The sequence below is a fragment of the Passer montanus genome, unplaced genomic scaffold (genome assembly GCF_014805655.1).
Source record: "Passer montanus isolate IOZ18808 unplaced genomic scaffold, ASM1480565v1 scaffold72, whole genome shotgun sequence".
NCBI classification, from domain to species: domain Eukaryota; kingdom Metazoa; phylum Chordata; class Aves; order Passeriformes; family Passeridae; genus Passer; species Passer montanus.
Window position 1 is genome coordinate 127,787 of NW_024372370.1, and position 27,855 is coordinate 155,641.

The window sequence follows — 27,855 nt, forward strand, 5'->3', positions numbered from 1 at the left end:
GTTTCTTCAGATGACTGAGTCACCTGACATACTCAATGTGGCTGGCAGTGAAGATCCATTCAGGAGGAAACATCTGGTGTTCTTTGGTGTTCTCTGGTCTTTTTTGCTCACCTAGCACTTGGATAATGACCAATATAAGTTGTTCATCATTCAACTACCATTTCGGCCAGGGGTAGTTACTTGGATATTTTTAGCAGTTGTGTTTCTTAGGCTGGGGCTCCATTACTGCTTCTAAATAAAAATTAGGATCTGTACTGCCATTTGAATATTTTTTTCCTAAATTTTCAGCAGCTACAGTTTTTTCTTACAGTTGTTATAAGAGGTAAAAGCCCAAGTGGGTGGGTGTAATAATGCAAACAAAACCAAATAACTCATAGCTGCAAGACTGAAATTCAGCAAGAGAGAGACAAAATCAAAATATGACCATATGGAAACTCTACAATGTGAAAAATGTTTGTTTCTTTAATTCTGAGAGGAAAATGGCAAAGATTTGTAAAAACCTTGATGAAAACATAAAATAAGCAACAAAGTAAATCACTGTAATAATTCTACATACACTCATTCAAAAAGAACCCTTCCAGAAAACACATGCACTTGAAAAACATACTGTTTGTGGAAAACTTTGCAACTACTACCAAGTTACTTAAATATACTGCTGCTCTTAGGTTGAAATACATAAAACCCATGGAATGGATTGAACCTATACCTATATATCTCTTATTATCTCTTAAATTAGTTTGATTATTATAACACCCTATAAGAGACTGTAAAATCCTGCTAGCATAGGCAGATCCTCTGGCATTCTTTAAAAGCAGAGCTCTTTCACCCACAAATTTAACTGACCTTCTTGTCCCCTGCCTTTCAGAAACTACAGCTACAAATGCCATCTGTATTAGCAATATAATGCACGGAATGACAGTTTGATCCTTTATCTGAGCTATTGGAACAAAGAATGAGTGGTTATTAAAATTATGACTGACTTTAGGGGTCAGTAATACTTGGCATTTATGTAAGACTTATTCTCAGAGAGCAGAAATAAACTCTGTAGGCAAATGCCAAATACAAGCTCACCCTCCACTGGTCATGGCTAATAACCTGCCCGTCACAGCAGAGGACAAAGGGTGGCTGTACAATAGAGCAGCCAGTCACCAGCGATTTCCCAGGAAGCTTCACACAGCAGTGCTAGGCAGACTTGTGAGAAAGAGAGCTGATGTTACGTTCCAGTACATATTAACAAGCTGTTGGGCCTAAAGTGCTGAATCCTGACTCCATTTGACAAACACATCTCCTGTTGAATTCAGCAGAAGCTCAGCAGGGGTCAGTCTGTGGCTCAAACAGGAGGGCTAGTCAGCAGGACAGCTACTTAAAAGTGATCACACTTAACGGCTTTGCTGTAGTCTTCCTCTTTTGCCTTCGTCATTTTGGAGTTCACAAGGTCATTTGACTAATGATAGTGACAATCCATTTACCCATGAAACACTTGTAGACTGAGATGCCATTTCAGATACAAGGATTATGGCTACAATTGCAGAAGATTCAATGATTGCAAGCAAATTAAGAGGAAGGAAGCAGGGAGAGAGGGAGAGGAAATCAAACAATGGCAGAAATCCCTGATTGTTTCTTTATTTGCTTACACTAAACTATTTCTATTACACAATGGAGAAAGAAAATTATTTCCAAATATTTCCATTCTGCAGTCTGTTTTTCTACAGCTGTAATTATCCAAGGGCATAGGCGCAGTAACTTCTGTAAGGAGGTGTAACACTCCCTGTCAGCTTGTATAGAGTTTAATTTTCTAGCTATACTGATTGATCCAATAAAGGATTCTACCTCTACAAATTTTGTCACAGGAAATTTACTGATGAGGGTTAGATTTTTCTCTAATAAACTCCAAGACAAAATCTCACATGTGATTTCTCAGCAGGAGTGGTAAAAAATAGACTTCACTCTCTTTCTTTTCATTTTGCTTCTGGGCTAAGACATGCTACTGATTGCTTTAGTTTTATCCTAGGGTCACCCTTTGTGTTTCACCAAGGATGCTCTAGGAAATCCAGCTCCCACTGGAAAAGTTTGGCAGATCAGCCTCTCCTCTCTGCACTTCTTCGCCTCTAACACTGGGCCCCAATGTTCAGCTGGGACAAAAAGTGCATTCCACATCACATTTACCACAGTTCTGCCCCAGACTTGTGCCAGAGTAAATAAGTAGCATGCATCTGCCACAATCAAAGATAAAAACAATAGCATGTTCAAGAAGTCAACAACAAAAAATAAAAAACCCCTGAGAGAATACAAATAGGAGTTAAAAGATAAAGACTGACAGTCCCCAGAGCCTCCACATTACTAGGGCAGTTGCCTGCTACAGGAGCGGTGATAAAGCTCTCTTCTCTAGCCTGAAAGAGACTTGAAGGCCTCAAAATCAACTACAAACAGAATCAGAAAATATGGTGTGTGGAAAGAAAAATTTTATTAACCTACCCAAAAGAAAACTCTCAGGTAGGCCACTGAAAACAGGAGCATGCAGTACTGAGTGGTTAGGAGGAAAGTTTTTTGTTTGCCCATACTAAAAAAACAAACAAATCTCTAAGTCTATCCATGCCTCAGCCACACCGTGACAGGCTGGTTTTCTGCCTCCAGCCACCAGCAGCCAGCAGTGCAAAGCTCCTTTCTTGATGGCTGCTGTCCTTTTTCCATTGTTGCTCACTCAGGTTCAGATAACCGTCTATTTTTGGAGGAGCAGAGCTCCAGACCAAGAATTAAAAGTCATTGTAAAGGGCAGCTGGTTGTTGTACACTTCCAATACAAGACCTTTGTTCAAGCAATAAAACATTTAAATCCCTCTTGCCTCATATGCTCTCTGTGTTGAAGAATCCCTAAATTTAAAGTAAAAAATTAAAGCATAATCATTACGTTAAGATTAATTAATATATTCTATCCCTTTATCACAAAATGTGTTTTCCAGGTGGTGAGGTTTTTTCAGCTAATTTAATGTCCTATTAAGAGTATTCAAATGAAGGATTAAAATTATAGTAAAAATGGGGAAATATTAGATTTAACACCAAAACTTGTAGATACAAAGATTTATAGTCTAAAGTTTTAAATAATTGTTCAAACTTATAAGAGACTGTTCAAAGCTGTAAATGAAAACTTCTGGAAATATTTATTATATGACCCATAACAATCATGGTAAGACTTGTAAAAGTTATTAGAGTTGTCAGCTTAGCACATAAAAGTCAAGATAATGTCACAGATATATCTTTTCTGTGTATATCACAATTGGCAAATTGAATTTAAGAATTTATAGGAATGCACTAGGAATTTGATGATTTGTTTTACCTGTCTCTAGAAATGTCATTCATGTAAGTGTCAGCAGCTACTATAATGGAAATTATTAAAGAGATAAAAAGCTACAACTGTCACCTCCCTATATCTCTCTTTCAGACCTTCTGTTTGGAAGGTCTGGTTTTCATCCTGCCTTTCCTCATTGCTTTATACAAGGCTATGTTCAAACTGGGAAAATTAGAAATCATCTCTAAGTCAAACAGTGTCTGAAATCTGTCCACAAATCTGTTCTCATTCTCCAGCCTAAATTTCATGGCCCACAGAATAACAGTATCATTCTTGCACAAGTGATCAAAAGTTAGGAGGAGTTCATCCAAGAATGGATGGTAGTAAACTACGTCAGCAGCCATAATGTAGTCAAAGTGACAGGAAGACCTAGGGAAGTTCTTTTCCAGATCAATTCCCCAAGACAACTCCTTAACACAAGGCTGGTGTTTGCATTTCTGCTTTGTATTTTGGAGAATGTTGTACTGAAGGTTTCCCAGCAGTTCTGGCAAATCTGTGGCAGTCACAAAGGCACCTGTGACACAGAGAAAACAAATAAAATATTTTAATATACATCAACACTGAGTAAAAGCACACTCACAAAAGCCACTGCACAAGAAACTGGTTTTATCAGGTAACTTTCAATGAGGGCAATAAAAAAATGCATATGCTCCCAATACCTCTTAAATATTGTGTTTAAAATAAATATTTGCTTTCTCGTAGTTCTACTCTACAGATTGCTATCTAAATGCAGCTGGTGGGGAGAACTCAGATACTTACTGTATCTTGATACCACACTGGTTAAAAGTACAGTGGCTGACTAGGGATTGATGAATATTAATTACTGAATCCAAGAAGTCAGCATGAGATTTAAGCATTACCTCAGGTTCTTCCCTTCTCACACAAGAAGCTTTCTCAGACTACCAAAAGCTAAAGTTCTGTTAAAATGAAGAACCCACTGACCTGGATTACTCTTGAAGATGAATAGGGTGCCATGAGAGAAAATACAACAATGTCTGTAGCAGAAAGATCAAGTTGCTGAAGGAAAATACTGGAACACAAGTGGATAGAATTGGATAGAAGGTGACCTGGCATCCAAGAGCTGTTTGGTCAAAGGAAGGGGATAGGGGATGCACTGGTCATACTTACATCTGGCTCAATCTATTTGCCACTGATACCCTGCAAAGCCACTAATTTTTTATTTTGATCTCCATTGTTAATGACAACATATCTACTGGGACCTCCTTTATTCTTTATTGTATCAATACACACCCAGGGGAACAAAAAAAAAAAAAAAACAACACCACACCAAAGCATGTTTTCAAACAAGCCTTTTAGAAATAACTGTTTCTCGCTTTCTCTTGGAAACTTTCAAACAACAGTCTCCTAGAAGGACCAAGCCACATCATTTGTCCTCCATTATTCATCTGAGAGGTGTTTCCAAGAGTTTAAGAGAAATGTCACATACTCACCCAGCAAACTGGCTACTATGGAGACCAAGCCAGTTCCAGCTCCAATTTCAATCACATTTTTGTCAACCAAATTGCATTGTTTAGAGTTAGTTTCCAAAAAATAACACAGAACAAGAGCCTGTAGGGGAGGAAATCCATGAACATACTGAACAAAATAATTAACTAAATTCCTTTACTAAATATGAATTGGCATATAAAAGCATGCAAAAAATTTGTTGTATGTTCAAATGAGCAATATTCATTCAAACACAATCCATAATGGACCACAGCTCAATATGTTCTTTGGGCTCTATAGGCCACAAAATAAATGCTACAAAATGCCCCCATATAGGTCTGTGAATTATTACAGACAGAAGGAGCAACTACAATTAGATAATCTGTCACAAGACATAACAGTCACAAGACATAACATGAGTTGTAAAATTCCGGTCACCAATCCCTGCTTATAACTGGACTTACTTCTGGTTGAGATAAAATGCGTCCTTCACAAAAACATCTTGATATAAAGACTGCTTCTGAGAGAAAATCCACAACAGCCCTTGTTAAGTTCTTCCAATAGTCAATTATTTCTGGCAATAATTAATTATTGTTAGGATTCAAAATGGACAAATAGATTTACTTCCTTTTCTTCTGGTTCAGTTTGTTTGCAGTTTCTATTTGCTTACCTTGTTAAGCTTAGCAAACCGTCATAGCAAACAGAGCCACAAAGAGCATTTACAACAGACTCCTTACACATGTATAAAGTGATTAACTGATCAGTTAAAGTGATTAAAAATCTTCTTCAGCTTTTCTGCCCTATCTCACAATGACCAGTGAGTTTTAGTTCACTGGTGAAATAGAAACTGCTACTTTTATTTCCCTCAAGAAGATAGTTTCCATATTTACTTCCATATTTTTCTCAGACTTTGATAGCTTTGATAGCTCTCAAACTTTGATAGCTTAATTTGTCAATGGATAATCTCCATTGACAAATAAGATGATTGCTATATGCTTTCACAATACAGATGACCACCCGGAAAGACAATTATTAGTGGCCTGCCCTGGCACAGCAAATTTAGTTTTGCTTTTAACTAATTATGAATGAGAAGGAAAGGATCAGGAGGACTGCTGACCCAGTGTTAATGCTAGAAAGTAAAACAAAGGAGTTTCTTCTACCTCTTAATTCAGAGCACAGAAGAGGAGGTAATCTGAACTTACATGTATCATTTAATCAACAGCACTTTGATATAGAAATCAGTTTGTGAGAATCAGGAATAATTAAAGTCAGGTTCCTAAAGACTGGATCTGATATTTGACATTATATTGACATGATATTTGACCTTATATTAGGATTTCCTCCTAGTTACATTAATTTCTATAATTCCTTCCCTCAGGGTTTTGCTGTATTCTGTTGTAGAAACTGGCTAGCATAATCAAAGTTTCTGAGGGTTAAATCAGGGAAACTTTGAAATCTGCATTCCTTTCCAGGAAACATGCAGAAACTTTACTTTCCTTAAAGTTTTTGCATTTTTGACAAATTTGACTGACATTTTTCAGAAGATTTCAAGTACAGCTAGATGAAAGTGGAAGGAAGAACATCAAGAGACAGAGATCGAAGGATTGTCTTCCTTCCACAACAAAACTGGCTAAGTACTTCCAGAAAAAAAAAATATATATGTTATTCAGTAAAGTCCATGATTTTGCATGAATAATCGGTAGTCAGCCAAACTTTCCATGAAGACATACACTGAGGTCATCAAAACATAGTACAGATGACTAGTCCAGATCTCCTAAAACCAGAAATATCATTTGGACTTCAAAGCAGAAGAGCAGAACAACTATCCTCAGCTGAACTATGGTCATACTTCTAAAAATTTGTATGATCCTAGGAGGCTGAGGCAGTTGGGAAAGAAATGGAACATCCTGGGTCTCTCCTTTAGGGACAAAATATTTCATCATGCATTGTGGCACCTCCCTGGAGATTTCTTTCAGTCTTAACTACTTCAAAACAGTAAGTTTGCTGCTTTGGACAGATTCAAAATCTGAATAAGACTACTTGTATGGTGAAAGCATTGATGGTTCTTATATCAAGAGCCAAGGAAAATTGTTCTCTCCAACTAGATTTCCAGCTGTTTAAGATACTGAAAGCTCCAGCTGAACATTTTCCCATGTCTATTATTAACAAGGTAAATTTGTTCCTTACATGAGTAGGTTGAGTAGCTTCTGTGAGTGCTAACACCTTGTGAGTTCATATCACAGTTGTTTCTGCAACCTGGATCTGTCTGCTACACGGCCATCTGTATTTATAAAACGTATAGAAATGCAATCATCATAAAACTGCCATATTTCTTTCAAAATATGCTGGTAATTGGCTAATAGGATTAAAAGCTACTGGCAAGCAAGGAGGGGACACAAGATCATACACCTTGGGTGATTGGGGCATGCACAAGAAATACCAAGTAAGCTTTGAGAAACGTAAGTCCACACAAAACCAGGTTAAATTCAGGTTTGGATTTTGCAGAACAGAGACAGAGAAGCACAGAATTATTTCCTTGGATTTATAACATGTTAAAAAATATATTTATTACACAAAACAAATCTTAAAATGCTAGATGGCTCCAAAAATGAAAAATAACTATACTACAAAAATATTGTACCGACGGCCAGACGACTGCCCCATAACAATCAGTGGCTTCTGTAATTCTTATCTCATGGCCAGCAAAGTGAAAGCCTTCCCAGGTCTTATAAGCTGTATGATCAGGAAAAAAACGCCTCCCCATGATTTCTGCAACTATCTGTTCATCTTCTTTTTCCCCTGGAAGCAAAAGTATAAAATGTCAAAGAGGTTGAGTGGACTGATAATAAAACTACCAATTCATATTGAAAAGCAAGAATATGAATTACATCTGTGAATAAAATACATTTCACCATTAATGGTCAGCATGATACACAGCTATTCTCCTGAATTCTAATTGAAATTTTCAGTGTGTGAATAAATAACTTCTTTCATGTTTCACTGAAGCAGCCAAGTCCATACAAAGTAAAGAAAGGGAATATTAACATACACTGTTTTCCATTTCAGCAACCCAAAGGAAAACTTTAAACTTCTTCTTCCTTTCAAGAACAGCTACCCTAGTATAGACACTCACAGCCTTATGCACCTGGATTTTTCATTATTCTCCATATCCTTTTACTGTTCACTTTCCCCATATTCTGGTTCTTTCTGGCAGTAAACAAAAGGAGCCAGAATATAATTTATAAGTCTGTCACAAAACCTGTGAAACAGATCCTAGCAACACAAATTATGATAGACAGGAGTGAAAGCACTCGTGCTGTCAGGAAAGCTTATCCACCCACCCCAACAGAGCCCTGTCAGAGGGATACTTTCCAGTTGGCTTGATATCCTGAATACCATCCCTGTTGCTAAGCAAAGAATATTTATGATAGCTACAAAATCCTGGATAACTGTTCTAACAGAAGAGGATTCATTCCTTTTTAGCAGAACACCAAGATAGTTTCAGTTTTGCCATCATCACACAAAACTGCACCACAATGTCAGAAAACAATATGTAAGGGAAACTGTCTAGAGCATTTTCTTAGCAAAGTCTAGATTCATTCCAAGTTTTCACAGGAATGTTGCTTTCATAGCCAGCTATGGTCTGTTGGCGAACCAGTGAAAGAAAAACATTTGCAAGCTATGCCTTCTAGAAAGCATGCTAGAGATTTAGATAACCCAGTTACCACCTTGTCCAAAGCAGAGGTTCTGTATCAAGCTTGCAGCTCCTATCAAAATCACAGATATTAATTTTGGGATCTGCTGCTTCTGGAAAATGAAACCATTTATGCTTTCATCAACATAAAAGACTTTGCTCTACTGAAGATTCTTCACATTTTCTTCTCCCTTGAATCATGGCTGTCACAGGACATAATGACCCCAAGTGTTGTCATTTATATTGCCATATGCCTCAGTATTATTATTGTGATAACATATAGACAAAGTCTCCCTTCCTTCCTTGGGATACAAGGCCTAAGGAACAAAAGCAGGGGTGAACAAAGAAAAAGATTATACCAGACAAAAAGACATCATGAAGCTGCTCAAATTTATTAGCCAGTGCTTTGAGCTTGTAACTCGAATTTCACCATCACAGGAAAATAAAGAATAGCAGCAAACAAGCAAGAAAAAACAAAAATATTTGAATTTGTTATGTTGATATTAAGACACAAAACCCAATAAAAACTGACTAACCAACCACAGTACTTGTAGAATTTATTGCAGGGGAAAAACCCTAATAATGGAATACAGCAAAATTAAAAATAATATCATGCATACACTACAGGAAAAAAAGGTTTTCATAAATTTTATTAATATAACTATAATAAAATGCCCAACATTGAAACCATGGTATTTTAACCTGTTGGGAAACAAGCAGTATGTGTCAGCCTCTTCAAGCCTCTGATGTTAAGCTGGGAGAAAACACATTCATCACTGTGCCTGTAATCAGGGAGCTCTTGACAAACATGAGCTAAGTGCCATGTTTATGGGAAATGCTGCTTCAGGACAAAAATAATATTTCTCTTATGAAAGAAATAATAAAAAGCTGTCTTATTACACATATCATAAATGTATTTAATAGATGATCCTGTTTCCAAGCATACCAGATATAGCCTGCTTTTAATCTCCTCCGATTGCTAAGAGTAGTCTGATCTTGTTCTGTGATCTTTGCTAGCTGTGGAAGTAAAAGCTATTCTTTCTATTACCTTTCAATTACAACCATTTTTCTTGATTTTCCTCCCTTGACATCTGTTTTGGATCCAATTTTGTTGAGATGCTGGTAACTTATTAGGTCTGAACTTCTAAAGCTCCTGAGAGAAGATCTATAAAACTTTAGCAGTACTACAGCTGCCCCTCTAGCACTCAATAAACATTTCCCCCCTATTCCCTACAGGATCAGCACACTTTCTACTTCAGGTTTGGATAGCACCTACACTAACAGAGTTTGTAAGCCACTGCTCTCTTCCTGAGCACTGTTTGTATCCCTGAAAGAAGAATCCCAAATCTGCTGATCAATAACACCTCTTGAATTTTTGCCCATCTTAACCTTTTGGTAATCTTCCAGGTACCTTATCTGGAGAACCTTATGCTTTTTTTTATTTTTATTTTTAATTTCCCTTTTAAAAACCACTACTATTTTGAAGAACCAAAAATAATATCTGTTTCATCAGAGTTACCATATGTTAGACAAGGCCCAAAGGAGAAACTATCAGAAAACCAGGATGTTAATGATCCTGACAAAGAGAGCTGAAAAATAAGGAGTGCAGAGTTTTAGTCAGATTCATTTATTTCATACAAGTTTCCCTTTGAACAGCAAAAAACACTCCTCTGTTTTCTGCTTCTTATCTTTCAGAACAACTTCTTGTGGGAGTGCACAAAAGGAAACATTATTTTTTCTGTAACTGCCCTCAAAGCACTGAGAATAGAAAAATAAAGAACTAGTGGGAAATATTTTAAGTGACACAAAAACTGTTGTAAGAGTAAGTAAAATCCAAGTGAGATGAACTCTTTTAATATCTGAAAACATTAAGGAAATTCTGCTCGTCCTTTGATCAAACTAGTTCCTAAATAACAGGTGTAAAAAGCTGAAAGGGAGTTATTCTCCTGAAAGTGTTTACCTCTGTGCTAGTGAATATTCTCTTGCTCAGAAAAAAAAAGCCCTGAAATTTTGAGTCAATGAATGGACTCTAATGAAATTTTAAACAAATGGAGATTACTCATCAGTAGAATAGAGTAGGATAAGAGAAGAGGAAGCTTGACTGACCTGGCTATAAATTCTTGTAAGAATGGAAGTGCATAATGGGCATTTCCAGCAATACTACTGGAGCACAGATACTGAACCATCAGAACTTAAAAGTCTGCCAGGTTTGGCTCCTCCCTTCTTCACAGAGCAAGAAGAAGACAAACACACAGGCTGTGTTTGACAAGATAGGTTTGCCCTCATCCTCTTCTTTGATGTGGAGAAGTGTGGAAGTGGTATACACACAGAACTATTTTCTTTGGCCTATTCATCTATTTGCATGAGCAAACACAGAAACCACTGGAGTTTCTAGTGCCAGAACCTTATTTATGGTAAGATGAAGCAGTGTGATCTATTCAAGGCAATATATAGAAATTGAGATAATTTTTCTTAGTGAAACATAGTGAACTCCTTTGTCTTGAACTTGTGTACAAAAAGTTACCATCTATAGATGCCCCAAATTCTTCAAGAATATCTTTCAGTTTCTTAAGACTTTTTGCCTAATAGGTTAATTACTTACAGTGTTCTTTGGAATATTTTAGATAAAGCATTGCTTATTATGTAAGTCTAACGTCTTTGGAGCATGTTCCATGAGCACCCTTGATTTTACATTATTATCAGGACTGAGGGAAAACCTCATGTACTGTTGACACATCTTGCACTGACATGAGCCTAAACGTCATTCTCAATGGCTAAGCAACTGAAATGCAAACAAAGTTTTCCAAACAGAGGTACTAATCATGTGGAAAACCAGAGTTGTGAAGTCAGTGGCAGGTTAGTTAGAGAAATGTGTGTGAAGCTCCAAAATCCTGTGTAGAGGATTTTGCTGACACATTCACACATCATGTTAAACAAAGGTTTATATGCATAAAATGCTATATGTTAGAACAAAAGCTAAATAAACAGAATGATGTGAGTTCTGCTAAGAGAAAGCTGCAGAATTCCTTCAAGTAGGGAAGGGAAAGTAGAAAGAAAATAACATGAAATAGACCACGTCAGAATGGAAAAATTGTTATCTGCAGCATCTTTTTCTATAAAAATTAAGGCAATCTTTATGTGTACAATTTTGCTTAGAATTAGAAGTATTGCCTGTTTAGAAACAAGCTACATGATTAGTTATTTACACCATTTGTCACATAAAATATAGGTACCTGAACTAAAACATAGCTAAAAAAGTTAAAGGACCCTTCCACCATGAAAGCTGTGAAGAATATACTAGCCTTCAATAGCTCCATTTTCAGACTTATTCACAAAAAACATATAGAGTAACAAAACATACACCAAGTACTTTGCTAGTGGATTAGAAGAAGCATTCATTCAGAAAAAATATTTTCACACATTGATTCATGGGAGCAGCCTACAAGGAAGAAAAAAATATATTAGTCTCTTTTGAGTGTTGGCCTGACTCAGCTTAATCTCAGGAGGTCAAATGGTGTCACAGCCCAATGTCATAAGGAAATAAGATCCAGTCATCTGCTTCTCTCCTGCTTTGATGGATTTTCTCCAACTGGCAAAAGGAATGAAATCCAAGACTTTAGCATGAACTTGCCCTGACAAAGTTCAGCCCTACAGCAACATATTCTCCCATCTTCCCATATTCTCACTAATAGAGCTTAGATTTAAAGTTTACCATTTAGGCTTGTCCTTACAAATATTTTAATACCATGCATCAGCAGCTGTGAAGATGGTTTCTCTATGACTTCTCAGCAACTGCCCCTGCAAAGGAGGACTACCTGTGCTGATTTTACTGATTTAGTGATGCTAGAGAGTTTCTGAGAGATTCCAAGAATTCATAATATCCGGGAATCTTCGGATCACTCTGGACACACAGGAGTGGAGTCATCCAAACTAAGTATTTAAGATGTATTTTATTTATATAATGTGGAAATAACATATATAATACATACTGTTTATATTTAAAAGATATATTGTCACTATCTATATATCCCAAAGTCAAGAGGACACCTGCAAAAAGATCAGTAAGGAAACAAACCTGCAAGTAGTTCTGTGACTGTAAGAAATTACTGGAGAAGAGTTACATTGCTCCACTGATAGAAATTATCCAAAGGTATCCCAATAAATCCATATGGGTATTTCTAATGTCTCACACCAAATTTATCCTAAAACTACATAGAGGTCACAATAGTAGGACTCTGGAGTGTCAGAACTTTTACTGAGCTACTGACATGTCAGGATCAGAGCCCTAGTCCTACAAGCACTACAGATGGCTCTGTGGAAACATACACAATCCTGAATCACTACGCAGTCCCTAAATTTCAGGCATCATCATGTTAGTGTTTTTATTTTTCATTCCACTTATTTCTATTTCTTATTTCTATTTTATTCTATTTCAGCCTAAGGGCTCTCACAGGAAAGTGTTAGGAGGGAAAGCTAATCGTGCTCTTGACTTCACAGAAGTCAGATGTAACATACCCCTTTCTAAGAATATAAAGCAAAGTACCTTTCCAGTATGTCTGAACTGCACAGTTATTTTTTTCTTATTTCATCCTTACCTACAGAAAGTGAAATCATCCTGCAAGTGTAGGCTTCCACTACATTCATTACAAGCTCTGTCTGCTGAAGTGATAGCAATGAAGGCGTGTATTATATTGATTAATCTGAGATACCACGTCAGGGTAACAAAATGCTTGAAACTTTATACATTGAAATGCAGAAATACAAAACTGCAACCCACAGGCAGACTCTTCTCAGCCAATAGACAAAATGCACTTAAGCCCAGAGCATGAGGACACAAGAACAAGAGAAGGGTTTGCTCACAGTATCCAGTCAATGTAATTATCCAGGTTTGAGAGGTGTGTTTTCAGTTTCAAATTTACAACATTGATATCCCAGCCCTATCCAAGTCAAAGGTCATCTATAAACCATTAAATGGCTGGAAATAGAAGTACTGTAGTCATTTTATCTTCTGAACACATAATGAATTCAAGTTTGCCAAGTACTTCACTTGTTACTTCATCATGTTTGTCTGTCATTGAAAACATCTCCAAGCCTGGTCTCAGAATTTATTTACTTTCTAAAAATAACTAAATTATGTCCATTTGACTGCAAAGCAGACTCTGTTCTTAAATTAGATGGCCTAATATACATTATAAAAGGCAGCTAACTTCCTGACAGATAGGAAGAGACCTAAAAAAACGTTGTCAGTATTCAGCTACCAATAATTCTTGATTTCTAAAACATTTCTTTGTATAAAGGACCTGAACACCAACCCATGCAGTCATACCACTTTTCTTATGTGGAAGTTGAGATATATTATTTATTGTCAAAATGCAGCTACTGCAAAGACTAAAGAAGTGAAAATAGGAAAGATGGGCACATGGCTGAGGTGGAAGAATAAGTTACTGACTTCCCTACAAAGGTCACGTATGCCTTGATTATTTGAATGTTGCCTCCAACCTCAGTTCTATCCATACACAAGAAGTTTTCACTTGAGTTTAGCCATGTCTTAAGCAAAGATAGTGTGTCTACTTATTGAGAGGAGAGAAAGACAACAGAGAAGTGTTAAATTAATAAGATGAGCCAGTAGGAAACCAGGATTGCAAGAATCATGCTAGAAGAATAACAAGCAAGGAGAAGTCCAACTACAAATTGGGCACTCAGTTGTGAAAAGGAAAGCATGGGTCCATGCTCCGGTCCCAGGACATTTTTCACATTTTATAACAAAGTCTTTGAAGTCAGTAAAAAAGCATCAGTGCAGAAGAGAATGAGAGAGATGAGAAGTATCTTTAGAAGTAACCCAGGAAATATGAATAAGGTGCTACACCACTACCTCCTCCCAGCTGAATTATCTTAAATTGTAAGTTACAGGGTTAGGATGCTTTTCACTTGGCTCCATTCCAAGTATGTCCCATTTAAGGCACCACTCTGGACTCCACTAAGATGCTTTAAATGATGGCAGGAACTGCCATCAATGAGGACATCTGTCAGGCAGGGCAAGTAGAAGGAGTGTGTCCCTATTAAAATGTCAGGATTTATGAGAAGGTTACTAGGTCAGCATTTTCTCAGATATTTATGGATTAAAAACTGAGCCATGGCCAAGTGAAGTGAGACGATGGACTGTCAAGGACAAGTACACCTTGCAAACTTGTTCTTCTCCTTTTATCTCAGAGATTATTCTGGTGTGAAATTATTCTGGAGTGAATTTATATAAGGCAACTAGGGTAAAGTAATTTCCCAAGAAATCAAGACAGGAGTGGTAGCATCTGGTCTCAGAAACATTTAGCCAAGAAGAGTTAAAGCTAATACAAGAAAACATGTGAGGAGAGAGAGACATCTAACAATACAGGTGTGGAGAACTGATTGCTTAAAACCACAAAAGGAATCATCAGCCTGGGTGAGGACTGACTTGTAAACTGAGAACCAGTAGTAATGGGAATCGTGAACAAAAATAAGGAGTTTTAAACTGGAGAATGTATGACAAGTAAATTAATAAACAAAGGGGAAGGCACCAAATATAAAGAGCTCAGACTGTAAGGGTGGTGCAACACTGAAAGAGGTTGCCCAGAGAAATTATGGATGTCCCATCCTTGGAAGTGTTCAAAGCCCCAAGTTGGGGCTTTGAGTGACCTGGTCTGGTGGAAAGTGTCCCTGCCCGTGGCAGGGGGTTTATAACTAGATGGTCTTTAAGGTCCTTTCCAACCCAAACCATTTTGTGAGTCTATGTTCCTATGACTGAGACTTGCAAAGAAACCAAACTGGAATAAGAACCCTAAGAAACAGATACTGAGACTGGGCAGGTGGAATAATGAAATAGGAATGGGGAAAGCAGTAGAAAAAAGAGGATGAGAACAAGGAAGGCACAGGCTCAAAGTAATCAAGCAGGAAAATCTCCATGCATTACATTCAGCACCCTTCCACCTCCAGAACCTGGCAGAGAATTTAAGATGGCAAAGTCTGTAAAGATATCCAATTCATGTCTTCTCATTCTCTTAGACTAATGTTTATAGACAGGGAAGAGAACTACGTGGCTCTACACAGACCACAACTCAGCTGAGATTTTACACAAAAACATTATGAAAAATAAAACAAATTTTCAAATGTCCTCCTTTTGCATCAGCTGTAGAACACAACTAGACCCCATCGCAGAACCTACTCTTGGTAACTACTAAAAAGGGGACAATTTATGAAGCTTTAGAATCCTTAAAGATGTGCAGCCACGAAAGTACTTAAGAGAAAACACTGCCAACAGCCCCTGAAAGTATTTGAAGGTAGGGTCTGAGGCTGTCTAGACAGAAATCAGGCTTGTAATAACCAATTCTCCTAACTGACAGCCTGTAAACAAACCTGTCTGAAAAGCTTGATCATAGTCACAGCTTCATTCCTTGGAACCAGACACAGGCAAGTAACTGGAGGACAGATGCCAGGCATCAGCAGGAAGCTGCCAGGACAAGAGTATGCAGGTATAACACACTTGAAATACCTCATGCTTTGCTAGCATACTACAACAGTGCTATCTGTTGCATTTTCTGTACAAATGCCATAAACACAGTTCTTAAAAAAAAAAAAAATTAGAAGATAGCTCATTGTCAGCAAGACACTTTGTTCCTTATACTTAATATTATTCTTAAATGCAACAAGGAAACATAGTGAAATAAGAAACATTTTACCCTCTTGTCTTTTGAATTCTCTGACCGCTTGATTTTTTAGATGATTATGCTGTGATGATGTCAAATCCATGCTATGCCACAAACCCTAGGACAGAGAAACACAAGTCTGTCTCAATAAAATTATTTTATTTCCTCTTTCACACATAAGCTTCATTAAAAAAAATATATGTATTATGCTGCAATTTACTTCTACTGATAGTAAAGTCATGAAGACACATAAGTATCAATATTCAAGGCATAAAAGTACAAGACACAGCAAACTAGTTCAACTGTTATATTCTCACAGAGGAAAAAGAACAGATTAAAAACAAAGAACCAAACCAAAGTTTTGATTAATGTTTAGATCTATTTTATGAAATTAAAATCAGGTTTGGTAGGCTTATAAAGGATTGAAAGGAAAGATAGAAACAAATCCTTGAAAGAGAAGAAAAATTGCACCAATGTGATCTAATCTTGTTTGAATTAATTGGCTTGTAAGGGAAGGAAACAATCTAACAGTAAAAGCTGGACATGAGAATAAGGGAGCAAGATCTACGAATAACATGCTGAACAGAAAGAATATGTGCCTATAAGAACAAACAGCATGCTGCAGAAAAAAGTAGTAGGAAAAGTGGGACAGAGGACAATACAATTTTCAGCTGTCTGCAGAAAAGCAGACAGAAAACCAATAGTCTCCAATTCTTGATATTTTACAATCAGAACACTGAGTGCACAGGGAAAAAAAAAAAACAACAAACAAACAAACAAAAAAAAAACCAACAAAAAACCCAGAAAAAACCAAAACAACCTCCCCCCCCCAAAAAAAAAATTTAAAAACCACAAACCAAACCCCACACAATGCTTTGATTATTTTTGATATTTTGATACAATTTTTAAATGTCTACTCTTATGTGGAAATTTTTGCCAGGGTGGTTACAGGCAGTGCATAGTTAATAATCTGCAGATGTCTAAACACCCAATAGGGATGCAATTAAATAAGGCAATGACTAAAAGAGTATCTCTCCATAGTAGGACCAAACAATAAAATAAAAGAAAAAAAAAAGGACAATCAAGATAAAAATATATTCTGAATATGAAATTGTCCTCACAGTGCAAAGTCTTAGGTAGGTTTTTCTCTCAAAACTTCAGGATCAAGAGGACAGTATGGAACAGCCCTCTCCTGTTTGAGAGGATGCACCTTACTCTCTTCACACCACAAAAGGCACACAGGTTCAATGTTTAGCTTTATACTATTACAATACCAGCGGCCATTATCCTGTTTGAAGGTGAAAATAACTTAGGGGCTCTCTACATGTCACCATAGCACACAGAACAAAAATATTGCCATTATACTTATGTCTAGACATGAACTTAGCAATAGTAACATGATTAGACAGGCAACAGAAAAGAGACTCAGTGGGATTCAGTCTCTGTATGCCTCTTCTGAATAACAAGTGGCATAAGAAACTACAGGGATATTAAGCAGAAAACGTTACATTCATCAGCCTGTTTTCTATATCAGAAATATTAAAAATGACAGACTTTCTTCTCATTAGAAGACAAAATAAAAGGTAAAATCACCCTACAGGACAAAGCCATTTTATTTTGTGGTCCTCTACATTTTTTACGTCATCCTAAAAATACCCTGAGGTGCACTGAACTACACAGCAACCTAAAATAGTCCAACGTGGGCATTCAGGAGCACTACAAGCAACTAAACAGCACTGAACAGCTCAGTAACACTTTTTAAAGTGAATTATATAAACTAATTTAGCATAAAAGACAGAGACAAGTGAAACACCACTGGCATCCACCACATTTCGGTCAACGTTACCTGAATCTCTCACAGCTTTCCAAAGATGGTGTTCCAACAGCACAGTCCTTATCTTGCCGGTTGCTTCCCCTGCTGACAGCCGCAGGCACAGGCGTGTTCCCAAGGCTGTGTCACGCATTGCCAACATCCCCACACCACACCGGGAGCGATCACACACCCGACAGCTGCAGCCCGAGCACAAAGAGGGCACCACGCAGCCCTTACGTAAGGGAGCAATTTTGGAACAGCCAGAGACACCCCCCAAGGGAGCTCCAAGCACAAAGGAACCCACTTGGGAGCACTGTTTACTAAATAAATAGTGGCAGGGTGTTTGCAACTCCTCACTGGTACTAAAAAGTAACCGAAGAGCACAAAGCCATTCTTCAGAGCTGAAAGGGTCTTCCAGGAGAAAAAATTATCAAGGGGAAGGGGTGCTTTTGCAGCTGTGGTATAGGAATGCTCCCGTTAGAATGCAGAACTGTAACAAGGTACATAACCCTCAAAATCCTAACCCCATGACCCTGCTGTCACCCTGCATAAATACAAACATACCACTCCTCCATATCCCAGATGTCCATTCATTCACTGGATGAAAACACTGTCGTGGGACCAAACACAGGTATCTAAGACTTCTCTTTTTCAGACTGCAATCAAATCAGGACAGAAGCCGTCTCTTACTTTACACATTTTTAGAAAAATTAGACTTCAATCTCAACTGGGTTTTCTAGGTGTTGCCAAAAAATAATAAATTATTGTACCAAAACATTAAAAAAGCCCTACAAAGAAGTGAGAGTCTCTGTGCCATAGTTAGCAGAAGAAATTAAAGGGAGCTCTTCTACTTGTATAAAAAACTCACCAGGGCCTGATACACACTTTTAAAGCAAAATTCAGTAATGTTAATGAGTGATTTATAAAATAGTGCTGCAAACTGGCTGGACAGACTGAGAATTTGCTTAAAATGTTATAATCTTTTCTAAAAGAAGTATCAAAAGGGATGATTTTTCACCCAGTAAAAATTGTACACGAAGTATTAGACTATCTGCAATGATAAGGGCCAAATCCTACCCAGCTCTCCTCAGCCCCTCCCCCATTTAGGGGAGGATAATGTCTCATACAAAACTTTAACATATGGGCTTGGATTTCAAATAATGAAACAATGAGAAATGCAGAAATATCAAATGAGATCACAAAAAAAAAAAAAAACCAAAAAAAAACCAACAAAAAAACCCCAAAAAACAACAAGGACTAAAATGTAATGTAAGAACACAAGTAAGACTGGTAAAATTCTGTGCTTTCCCTCCTTAACACCCAGGAGCTGGAAATAAATGTTACATTCAGAGAAGAGATGCATGTGAGAAGTCTGAGCTTCACATCACCCCACACAAATTAATACAATGTGAGTGCTGCAACTAGTGATACTCTGAACATCACTTTTGCAAACAAATACTGTCTTTCAACACAGCCAAACTCCAAATGGAGTTGGTAATACATAACTCCAAATCTAGAAACATGTATTTTACATTCAGAATATCAACAATTACTGCACATTAGATTATAGAGGGACTTACTGTACTGCATCTTTTTCCTTGAGATTTTTTTGATTTTTTTTCTCTTCAATAAAAAATATTACTTTGGGCATAAAACTTTCAAGACAGGCTTAGGGATGAAGAAAAACAAAAAAATTGAACGTATTTTACTTCTCCCAACACCTAGAAAGAACCCAAAACATTTTCAGAATTTTATTTCAATTTGAAGTTAAGGAAGCAACTGATTGCATGTGGTTTTAACTCTATCAACTCAATTAGAATGGAAATAAATGGACAACATCTTTCAGCTCAATTTTAAAATCAGAAGCCTGGAAACTTCTATCAAGTGAAATCTAGGTCTTTCTGAGTAAGTGTGCTAGTGTTCTGTTTGGAATCACTTCTATTTAAGTTCTGGACAGAAAGTGAATGACAAAATGAAGTACAAATAAGGATAATTTATTACATTTTATAAGGAATTCATTAGAATATTTACAAAGCTCAAGTCAGGAAGATCAGTCTTTTTAAATAATTATTTTATTTAAGACATTTTCTTTCTTATTGCTCTCTTGCTCCGTGATTTCTTTTTTCTGCCTTCAAACACAGGTTTGGCAGTCACCATGACTACATTTCCCAGGTCTTCATCCTCACCACTTGAACTACTGCACCCTTTTTTCTCTTTATGGTCTGCCATCTCTGTTGCAGAGATGTTTTTCCTCCTTTTGCTCTTGCCTAAATCTCTGCCTTTGGATTCCTCCACTGAGGAGTCACTAGAAGTTTCTGAAAGATGCAAATTTCCAATAAAACCACCTCCATATAAAAATTCTTTTCTGGAATCTGAATGTTTTCTTCTCTTTCCACTCTGTACTTTTGTTGCTGCAGCTTGATTTGCACCACCTGTGGTACCTTGCCCTTTCCTTTTCCCAGGCTGTTTAAGCTCTGTCTCCGTGACAGCAGCAGCCTCCTGAATTTCATCATCTGCTTCCTTTTCCTTTCTCTTCAGACAAGTCACGGCTCTGCGCAGTCTCTGGCTTTTAATAGCTTGTTTTTCATGCTGTTCTAGTCTGAAGAATGAATCGATTCGAAGCTGAGTCTATCAAAATAAAACAGAAACACAGTTGAATGTTTTTGTGGGAATTCAGTTGTTAGCTATATTATAAAGCACCTGAAATTAAAGCAGGACAAAGGAGTAATGAAATTGATACATATGCACACAGATGTGAACAATAAGACACATCATTACAATAACACCCATAGTTTATAATAAATTAGGCAACAAGAACTTTTACAGAAATTAATAATTAGCAAACTCCAGTGAGATTTCATAAATATTGCACTGTTGGTGATTAGACATATGTTGCTATTGTCAACCCTAATACAGAGAATCTCTGTAGTGCTCTTAAGTCTGTCCTCACAAACACATCCTTAGCTTCCAGCTGTGAAAGCAGAATGTTTACTAAGTAAATGATGTAAGTGCACTTCACATTTCTGCCTCCGAGTGCAAGAACACGCAGGCGTTTGACTCAGGCTCATTGCACCACATGCTGCTACAGAATAAAGACTGAAGAGTAGAACTAACAGTACTCACACAGTGTGGATTTGTGCTATTCAACCACAGCTAGGCTTTTTGTATAGGCTAAGCCAGTCCTCTACTTTATCCCTAACATTGCCTAGGAGAGACAGATTCTTCCAAAGGATATTCCAGTCAACCTGAAAGTATATGTATATAATTACAGGGCTTTCACTCCACTCAGTGACACAGAGAACGTAGAACACTGATTTAGACAATGTATCTATCTTGTGTATGGCAAGAGGAAAAAAGAATCTAACATTGGGGATCAATTTTACAAACTACTTCGACAGCTACCACAGTGGGCATCACCATTCACTTTCAAGTGTTAATAAAGCTGACAGAATATTTACTTGGAAATTAGAGTACCATTACTAATGGGCACTTGCTCAACAGTTCAGTCCGCACTCTTCTCAAAGGATGTGTACAGAAACAAATGGGCAGTATCACTCCACCAAAACCTCAGGGGCACTCTTATATATACTTTATGAAGTGTTTATGGAACACTGTCTTCTAGAAGTACTGAAGTTGCTTGACGGGTACCTGTAGCTTGACTGTGTCCAGAAAAAACAGCAGCCTGGACTTAAGATGGGTGCTTGATAGGTAAGGAAATTTGAAACCAATGTCAGAAATTATGCAGAGTCCCTCACAGCATACTCAAATCATACAGAAATGAAGTCTAAAGAAGCAAGCTTAGTGACTTTAAAAACCAAAGCCCAGCTTCTGAGAAAGACATTTTACTTCAAAGCCTTGCTGTTCTTTTTAAAATGCTTTTCTCACAATTTTCCTGTTACTCTTAAACTATAGGTAGATTTTCACCTGCTGCAAGTTCAGTTGTTTCATCACAGGCAAAAGGATCCCATCTATCTTTGTCCTAGTCCAGCCAAAGTGATCCTTGCAGAATGTGCAGAAAGTTAAGGAACTTGACAAAATGGCTACTACTGGTATTTTGCACACACATAAAATGAAAATTCCTGAAGTAAACGATGTCGAGGAAAGTTGCTCCACTTCAAAGCTTTTTCTACTACAAAATCAGACAAAAGACTCTCAGTTAAAACAACATATCACAATCACACTGCTCCATCTCCATTAGTTGCAGAACTTTTTCTCTAACATCAACATTTCCAAAAGCATGTCTCAGTGAAGACAGAACTCATTTTGCTAAATGGTATTGCCATAGCACAAAATGCCTATAAATATGCCTTATTTTTACACTTGTACCTTAGAGAAGTTTCATTTACTATTTAAAACACTATTAGCTCTGCATTTATTGCCATCTACTTTTCAACAGTTTGCTGCAGCTCAGACTACAACTGAAGCAAGAAGTAGACGTTATTGGAAGAAACACAAGGAATAACTAGGGTTAAGTGCACACTGAAACACCATTTCTGTCTAGACTTCAAGACTTATTTGTGAAAAAGGGCAAACATTCCAAGAGAGTGTGCAAACAATCCCACTTAAAGAGCAGAAACAGGCACAGGACAGTTACAGAAATATAATATCACAACAAACTAGTCAGTTCAGCTACAAGATTCTCTTTGCATGCAAAGTGAGGCAGCCCACTCTATCAGGAGGGCAAGCAGCCCTGACTGCCACACATGCATGGCTGCATCCCCTTCTATTCCAGAGCTGGTATCATTTTAGGGGAGCACATACTATGGGCTTGGGGCCCCTCACAACAAAGAGATGTTAAGAACTTGACACTCCATTACTGACTCCTTATGAACTTTTGAGTACTTTCACCTAACAAGTAAAAGGATATTCTCTGATCTGCTCAACATCAGGCTTTCCCCAGATGAATGAACCCCTTGACTCATCCACCACAGGCTTCAGGTATGCTTCTGCCACTGCTGGATTTGGGAAACCTGAATAAAGCTGCAGATCCCGCAGTTTCTTCTTGACTTTGGTGTCATGTGGATTAGGCATCACTTTCTTATTCTTCTGAGCTTCATTCCACCACTCACTGAAAAACAGAGAAAATTATTAATCTGCCTCATAAAATAAAATTTGAAATATCAAGAGCCACCATACTAATTTCAATGGCCTTAGTCTCCCTACTTCAATTACTACAAGAGATGATGTACAAAACATCCAAATGAAAGATGGCCAAAGGGCATTAAAAAAAAATCTTAAAAGCAGAAAAGACAAAACATACACATTAAATGCAGCTATTGTAAGCCAAAGCAGCAAATATCACCTGGATTCCCCATAAGCTGCTAATGAGAAGGCCCCAGTTTTAGCCTCACTTGCAGAGGATGTTCCACACACAATGATCATTTTTAGAGGGTTTTTGGTATGCAAGGAAAAGAAAAAAAGACTTCTAACTATCCTTGCTATAGCCAATACAGCTGCCTTAGCCCTCTTCAGATCTTGTTCTTGCCTACACCCTACCTGCCTGCCTCCTTCCACGTCATTCATTCCTCAGTCAAGTCCCCTCTCTCTATGAGCAAAATACAGCAACCTCCCACCAAACCAGGGAGAATGAACCTCTGCTCCACTATGGATCCACCTCTCCAATAAACTCTGAGGCAGATGCACAATTCTACAGCTGTTCTGCTGTCTTTGTCTCACTGTGATTGCTATATCAACTTGTCACGTCATCTACCTGTCATTCCAAATAGTGACATAATGGAGTCATGTTTTACAGCCTACTTAGTCCCATTAATGATGCTCCCATTAATCAATGATGGTCATATGTTTTGCTGCATACTTAAGCATCAGAAAAGCACATTTACTAATAATCACAACATGGAGATCCAAAAAAGCAAATCATATTGAAGCATACGCGAATTTTATGAGAGGTTCCAAGCCATGCCCAGGAAATTCATTTAAAATCTCCATCGCTGTTACAAAGCCAACATTTGGGATGCCCTCAGTGTAGTCACTTCCAAGCAAGTATGCCAAATTAATTAGCTTACTTCTGTCCAACCCTGAAAAAGAAAGTGTATGGATTCAGTATCTATTATCTTACAAAATAAAAAATATTATCAGAAAGGCAAAAACTGAAAGGAACACAAAGGCATTAACTCCATAAAATTATATTTAATTCAACAGCAGCATTTGCTAAGTTATATTCTGGAGCAGTATCAATATACTCCTGTGCTAGCTCAAGCACTAATAATTGTGCTAATTTGGCAAATATATCTTGCCAAAATGAAAATGTTACAACGGACATCAGGAGGCATTTTTTTCATGGAAATGATTGTTAAACATTAGAATGGACTGTGCAGTAAGGTGGTGGAGTCACCATCCCTGGAAGTGTCCAAGAAACAACTGGATGTGTTACTCAGTGCCATGGTCTAGTTGACAAGGTGGTGATCAGACAAACATTGGACTTGATGATTTCAGAGATCTTTTTTTTTTCTCAGAGATATTTTTCCAACCTAAAAATTCTTTGATTCTGTAATTTCATGCCATTCAAATTCGGGGTTGTTACAAGATATTTTTTTACATTTATTACATCCAGTTACTGTTCTGTTTTCATTTAATGCTGACCTGAATTGAGTAATGCCAGAATCAAATAAAATCATTCTGTTTGAATTCTAGTCCATAATACCAATGCCTCTGCTTCCTAGAAGTGTTCCTCAACTGGTAGCCTTTTGCTCTGTGCTAGTACAGTTACTAAGTACACCAGAAGAGCTTGTGAAACAGCCAGAAAGAAGGAAGAACTCAGCTGACCACTTCCACGTGATAGGCTGTAAGGTCTGAGGCAACCATACTGACTTTTAGTGGCCACCTTCAAGAGTCTGGATGTGAAAAAAAAAAATTAAAATTCCATGCAGCAAAGGAGGGACGTGAGTCTAAACACGCAAAGCAAGACCATCATTATGTTAGTCATGACATCCATCAGCTGTCCAGACAGAAGAATTTCTGCAATGCATGGGAAAGGAGAAGCACAAGACTGATGATGAATATTTTTTCCCAATAAATAAATAAATATTTGGCTTATCACATTAAAACCAGTTAAAAATCACAGACGTGAAATCCTTTCCAATTAAGCCACAGTAGCATACTTAAGTAGGGCAAAATTATTTCATTCAATTTGCTGGAAGAAACCAAAGTTACATTTTTCATCACATAAAAATGTTATGAAATTTTACATGCTACTATTTCAAAGTCTATAGCCTCTCAAATTGAAAATGTCAAAACTGATTTTAAAAGAGTTCTGCTCAAGACATAATAACAAGTTTAAATTGGCTCATATTTTGCCTAATACTTTATGTGACACTGAAGCTTAGTAGTTCAACAAAACTGAAAACAATTTGATTAGACTAGCTCAAGAGCAATCAGACAGAAGAAAAAAATCTTTCAGTGTCAACTATATGCTAAATATTTTACACATATTCCAGAACCACTTTTAATATATTACATCTCAATACATCCAAAACTAACTTCTATTTCCAGAAGACTAAAAATCTGATGACATCAGAATATAATTTTCCCACCACATGAGAAAATGCATGCTAAAATTTACCCAGAAACTGGTATAATAGTTCATATCTCCAGCCTTGGTGATCTTTACACTCAGTATATCAAATGCAGGTGGTCTGCAAATTCAGGGGGGTCATCTGACAGTAAAACAGCAACCTAACTGAATGGCTTTAGAGACTCTCCAAGGAACAGACACTGAATAAGAGACACAAAATTCTGTAGAAAATACAAAGAGACAGATGCCAGAGCTGTCTTATTAAAGACTGTGTTTAACAAATCAATACCTGAGTCATACCTAGCTCGTTCTGAAAGTCAACATACTGATAATATTCTACGTATTTGTTCTGACTGAAGAAATTTTTATAAACATGTCGTGCACCAAACAACCAAACATCACTGTCATCAGTGATTGTCCCAGAGGTCTGATCAGTAAGGTCCAATATTGCACACTGTGCCTCGGCCTCCATCGGAGCTTCGATATATGGAATGCCAAACAGACGGAGAAGCTCCTGGAGGATGGAAGGAAAACAGTTAACAATTCATCTGAAAAGTTAACTTCTAATGCACTTGTGTTTGACTCAGAACTGCTAGATTCACACTTGGGAGCTATTTAATATTTGACAACAAACCTCAAACTTCCGGTGAAAAGTGCCAAGCTCAGTTAAGTCAAGGGGGAATCCCCACTCAACTCCTCTCAGGCAGACAGTGCCATATAAGTCAAGCACTACTTGAGCACACTTTTACCACACAGTTTGAGAACCTGCCATCTGAATTACACAAGCATACTTAAGTGGTTTTTTGCACAGCAAGGAGAAAACTCCATGCATTACAATTATGTGGGCTCTGTGAAACAAAAATGCAGGTTAAATATAAAAAGTAAATTTTTTAAAAATCATATTAAAAAAAAATTTGGTCATCATTTCATCTAACAAAGCAGTATGAAAGCATATGAGAAACACTCATATCAAGCAGGAAACAGTGGGAAGACTAATCAGTCCTTGGACAGTGTTTTGATATGCCTCTATTTTGATGCATTTTTGCTTTTATGGGATTCATTACACAACCTCAGTTAAATATCCTACACACACTAGGTTTAGAGGCTTGTGCTAGTTACACAGGTCTGGATTATATTCTTCACTCAGATGGCTTTTGAGGCTTGACACAATCAGCCTCAAAACTTTAAATTTTTATTGTAATTAATAACAAAAGCACAAGATCAAAAGACTTACAACTATAATTGAGTGCATATGACTACATGGCATGTAATACTACAAAAGCAATCTACTGGCCTTAAAAAAAATCACCAGAAGAAACAAGCATGTGCAAATATTTAACCCAGATGAAGTATCATTATAAAACTACTTAAACTGTTCTATTAAGAAAAAAAAATACAGGCATTTACATATTTCTCAGAATTAATTTGTTAGCATAAGTTTATTAGAGACACTATCACTAAACTACTATATTATGGGTTTGCTAACCCAAACCTTGAAATACTGACACAGAAGTAACAGGCTTATGCTGGTGTTACTGGTGAGATTCTTTCAAATTGCTTACTCAGGGCATAAACTATACAGACTTCTTGTAATTTTTTAACATTTTAATCCCTAGGGGAAATACAGTTTACCTAACACACAGACTGCATCAATTCTTTGCTGCTGAACATAGCTTCCTAATATTTTCTGTTCATTTTGCACCTTTCACAAGAACAGGCCAAAATCTAACTGGCCCAGACTTTAAAAGCTGGTGCTTAAAAGATATACTGATTTATCCATAATTACACTATTATATTATTACATTTACTTAAAATAGTTGGAATTAAAGATTACCTCAACACTTTCAATATTTTAAAACAAGCAAACTGAAGAAAACAAGCTCCTAAGAGGGAAAAAATGTGACCTATAACCAAGCAAAATTACTGACAGCTTTTGACTAAATGACTGGGGTGAAGGAAGGAAACAAATCAAAATGACTCAGCAAATACTACCTGGCTTTCCAAGAACATCTGTCCTGTTACAGAAGCAGCAACACGTTCCTGCTGCTGTTTTTGAGACTGAAGTGTATTCTGCTCAGCAGAAAGGTCCTTTTCTAATTCTTCTAGTTCTTCCTGAAAATATAAACCAAAGTTTTTACTATTTCAACAGTTCAGGTATACTTTGCATAAAGTCTCTAACTACAATTATTGTAGTAGTACATGTGCCATTAATTCACACTAGGAAGTTGTTAACAGCTACTCTAATGCAGCAAGTTGTAAGACCAGAGATGGTCTAGTGATGAATTTACCTTGAAGTTTTCCTCTGATTTTAGGGAGATTATAATTAACCATCTTTAAAGAAGCATCAGTT

At 37.2% G+C, this 27,855-nt stretch overlaps 2 protein-coding genes across 6 annotated transcripts in view; both read right to left on the bottom strand.

Annotated features, from left to right (window-relative positions):
* Positions 1-1,607: 1,607 nt before the first annotated feature.
* Positions 1,608-18,168, bottom strand: LOC120512324 (protein-lysine methyltransferase METTL21E-like). Of its 5 annotated transcripts, none has more exons than XM_039730465.1 (6): positions 18,008-18,168; positions 16,195-16,279; positions 6,979-7,072; positions 5,256-5,308; positions 4,797-4,914; positions 1,608-3,859 (listed from the first exon to the last, which is right to left on the bottom strand). In XM_039730465.1, the coding sequence occupies exons 3-6, from the start codon at positions 7,025-7,027 to the stop codon at positions 3,435-3,437; spliced, it is 645 nt and encodes a 214-aa protein (XP_039586399.1). In that variant the 5' UTR covers positions 7,028-7,072; positions 16,195-16,279; positions 18,008-18,168; the 3' UTR covers positions 1,608-3,434. The 5 variants fall into 5 exon arrangements, with proteins under 5 accessions (XP_039586399.1, XP_039586398.1, XP_039586396.1 ...); XM_039730464.1 differs by lacking the exons at positions 5,256-5,308; positions 6,979-7,072 and adding exons at positions 7,433-7,590; positions 15,872-15,965; XM_039730462.1 differs by lacking the exons at positions 5,256-5,308; positions 6,979-7,072 and adding an exon at positions 7,433-7,590 and having other exon boundaries at positions 18,008-18,165.
* Positions 18,169-19,947: 1,779 nt separating this feature from the next.
* The window catches only part of BIVM (basic, immunoglobulin-like variable motif containing), a 30,549-nt gene continuing 22,641 nt past the window's right edge, over positions 19,948-27,855 (bottom strand). The window contains exons 19-24 of the mRNA XM_039730420.1: positions 27,498-27,617; positions 25,806-26,019; positions 23,865-24,009; positions 22,842-23,042; positions 21,899-21,983; positions 19,948-20,602 (exon numbers count right to left, since the gene is read on the bottom strand). Coding sequence (XP_039586354.1) covers positions 20,051-20,602; positions 21,899-21,983; positions 22,842-23,042; positions 23,865-24,009; positions 25,806-26,019; positions 27,498-27,617 — 1,317 coding nt within the window. The 3' untranslated portion in view covers positions 19,948-20,050. The remainder of the gene's footprint in view (positions 20,603-21,898; positions 21,984-22,841; positions 23,043-23,864; positions 24,010-25,805; positions 26,020-27,497; positions 27,618-27,855) is intronic.

What these genes read in the sequence shown, in the direction of transcription:
- LOC120512324 (XM_039730462.1), bottom strand. Translation starts at nt 16,264, where the DNA reads ATGGATTTGACATCATCACAGCATAATCATCTAAAAAATCAAGCGGTC. An exon ending in GGGCAGTCGTCTGGCCGTCG is followed by an intron (nt 4,915 to 7,432) that starts GTACAATATTTT and finishes CCTCCCCTACAG; the next exon opens with GCTCTTGTTCTGTGTTATTT. An exon ending in CATAGTAGCCAGTTTGCTGG is followed by an intron (nt 3,860 to 4,796) that starts GTGAGTATGTGA and finishes TCTGTGTCACAG; the next exon opens with GTGCCTTTGTGACTGCCACA.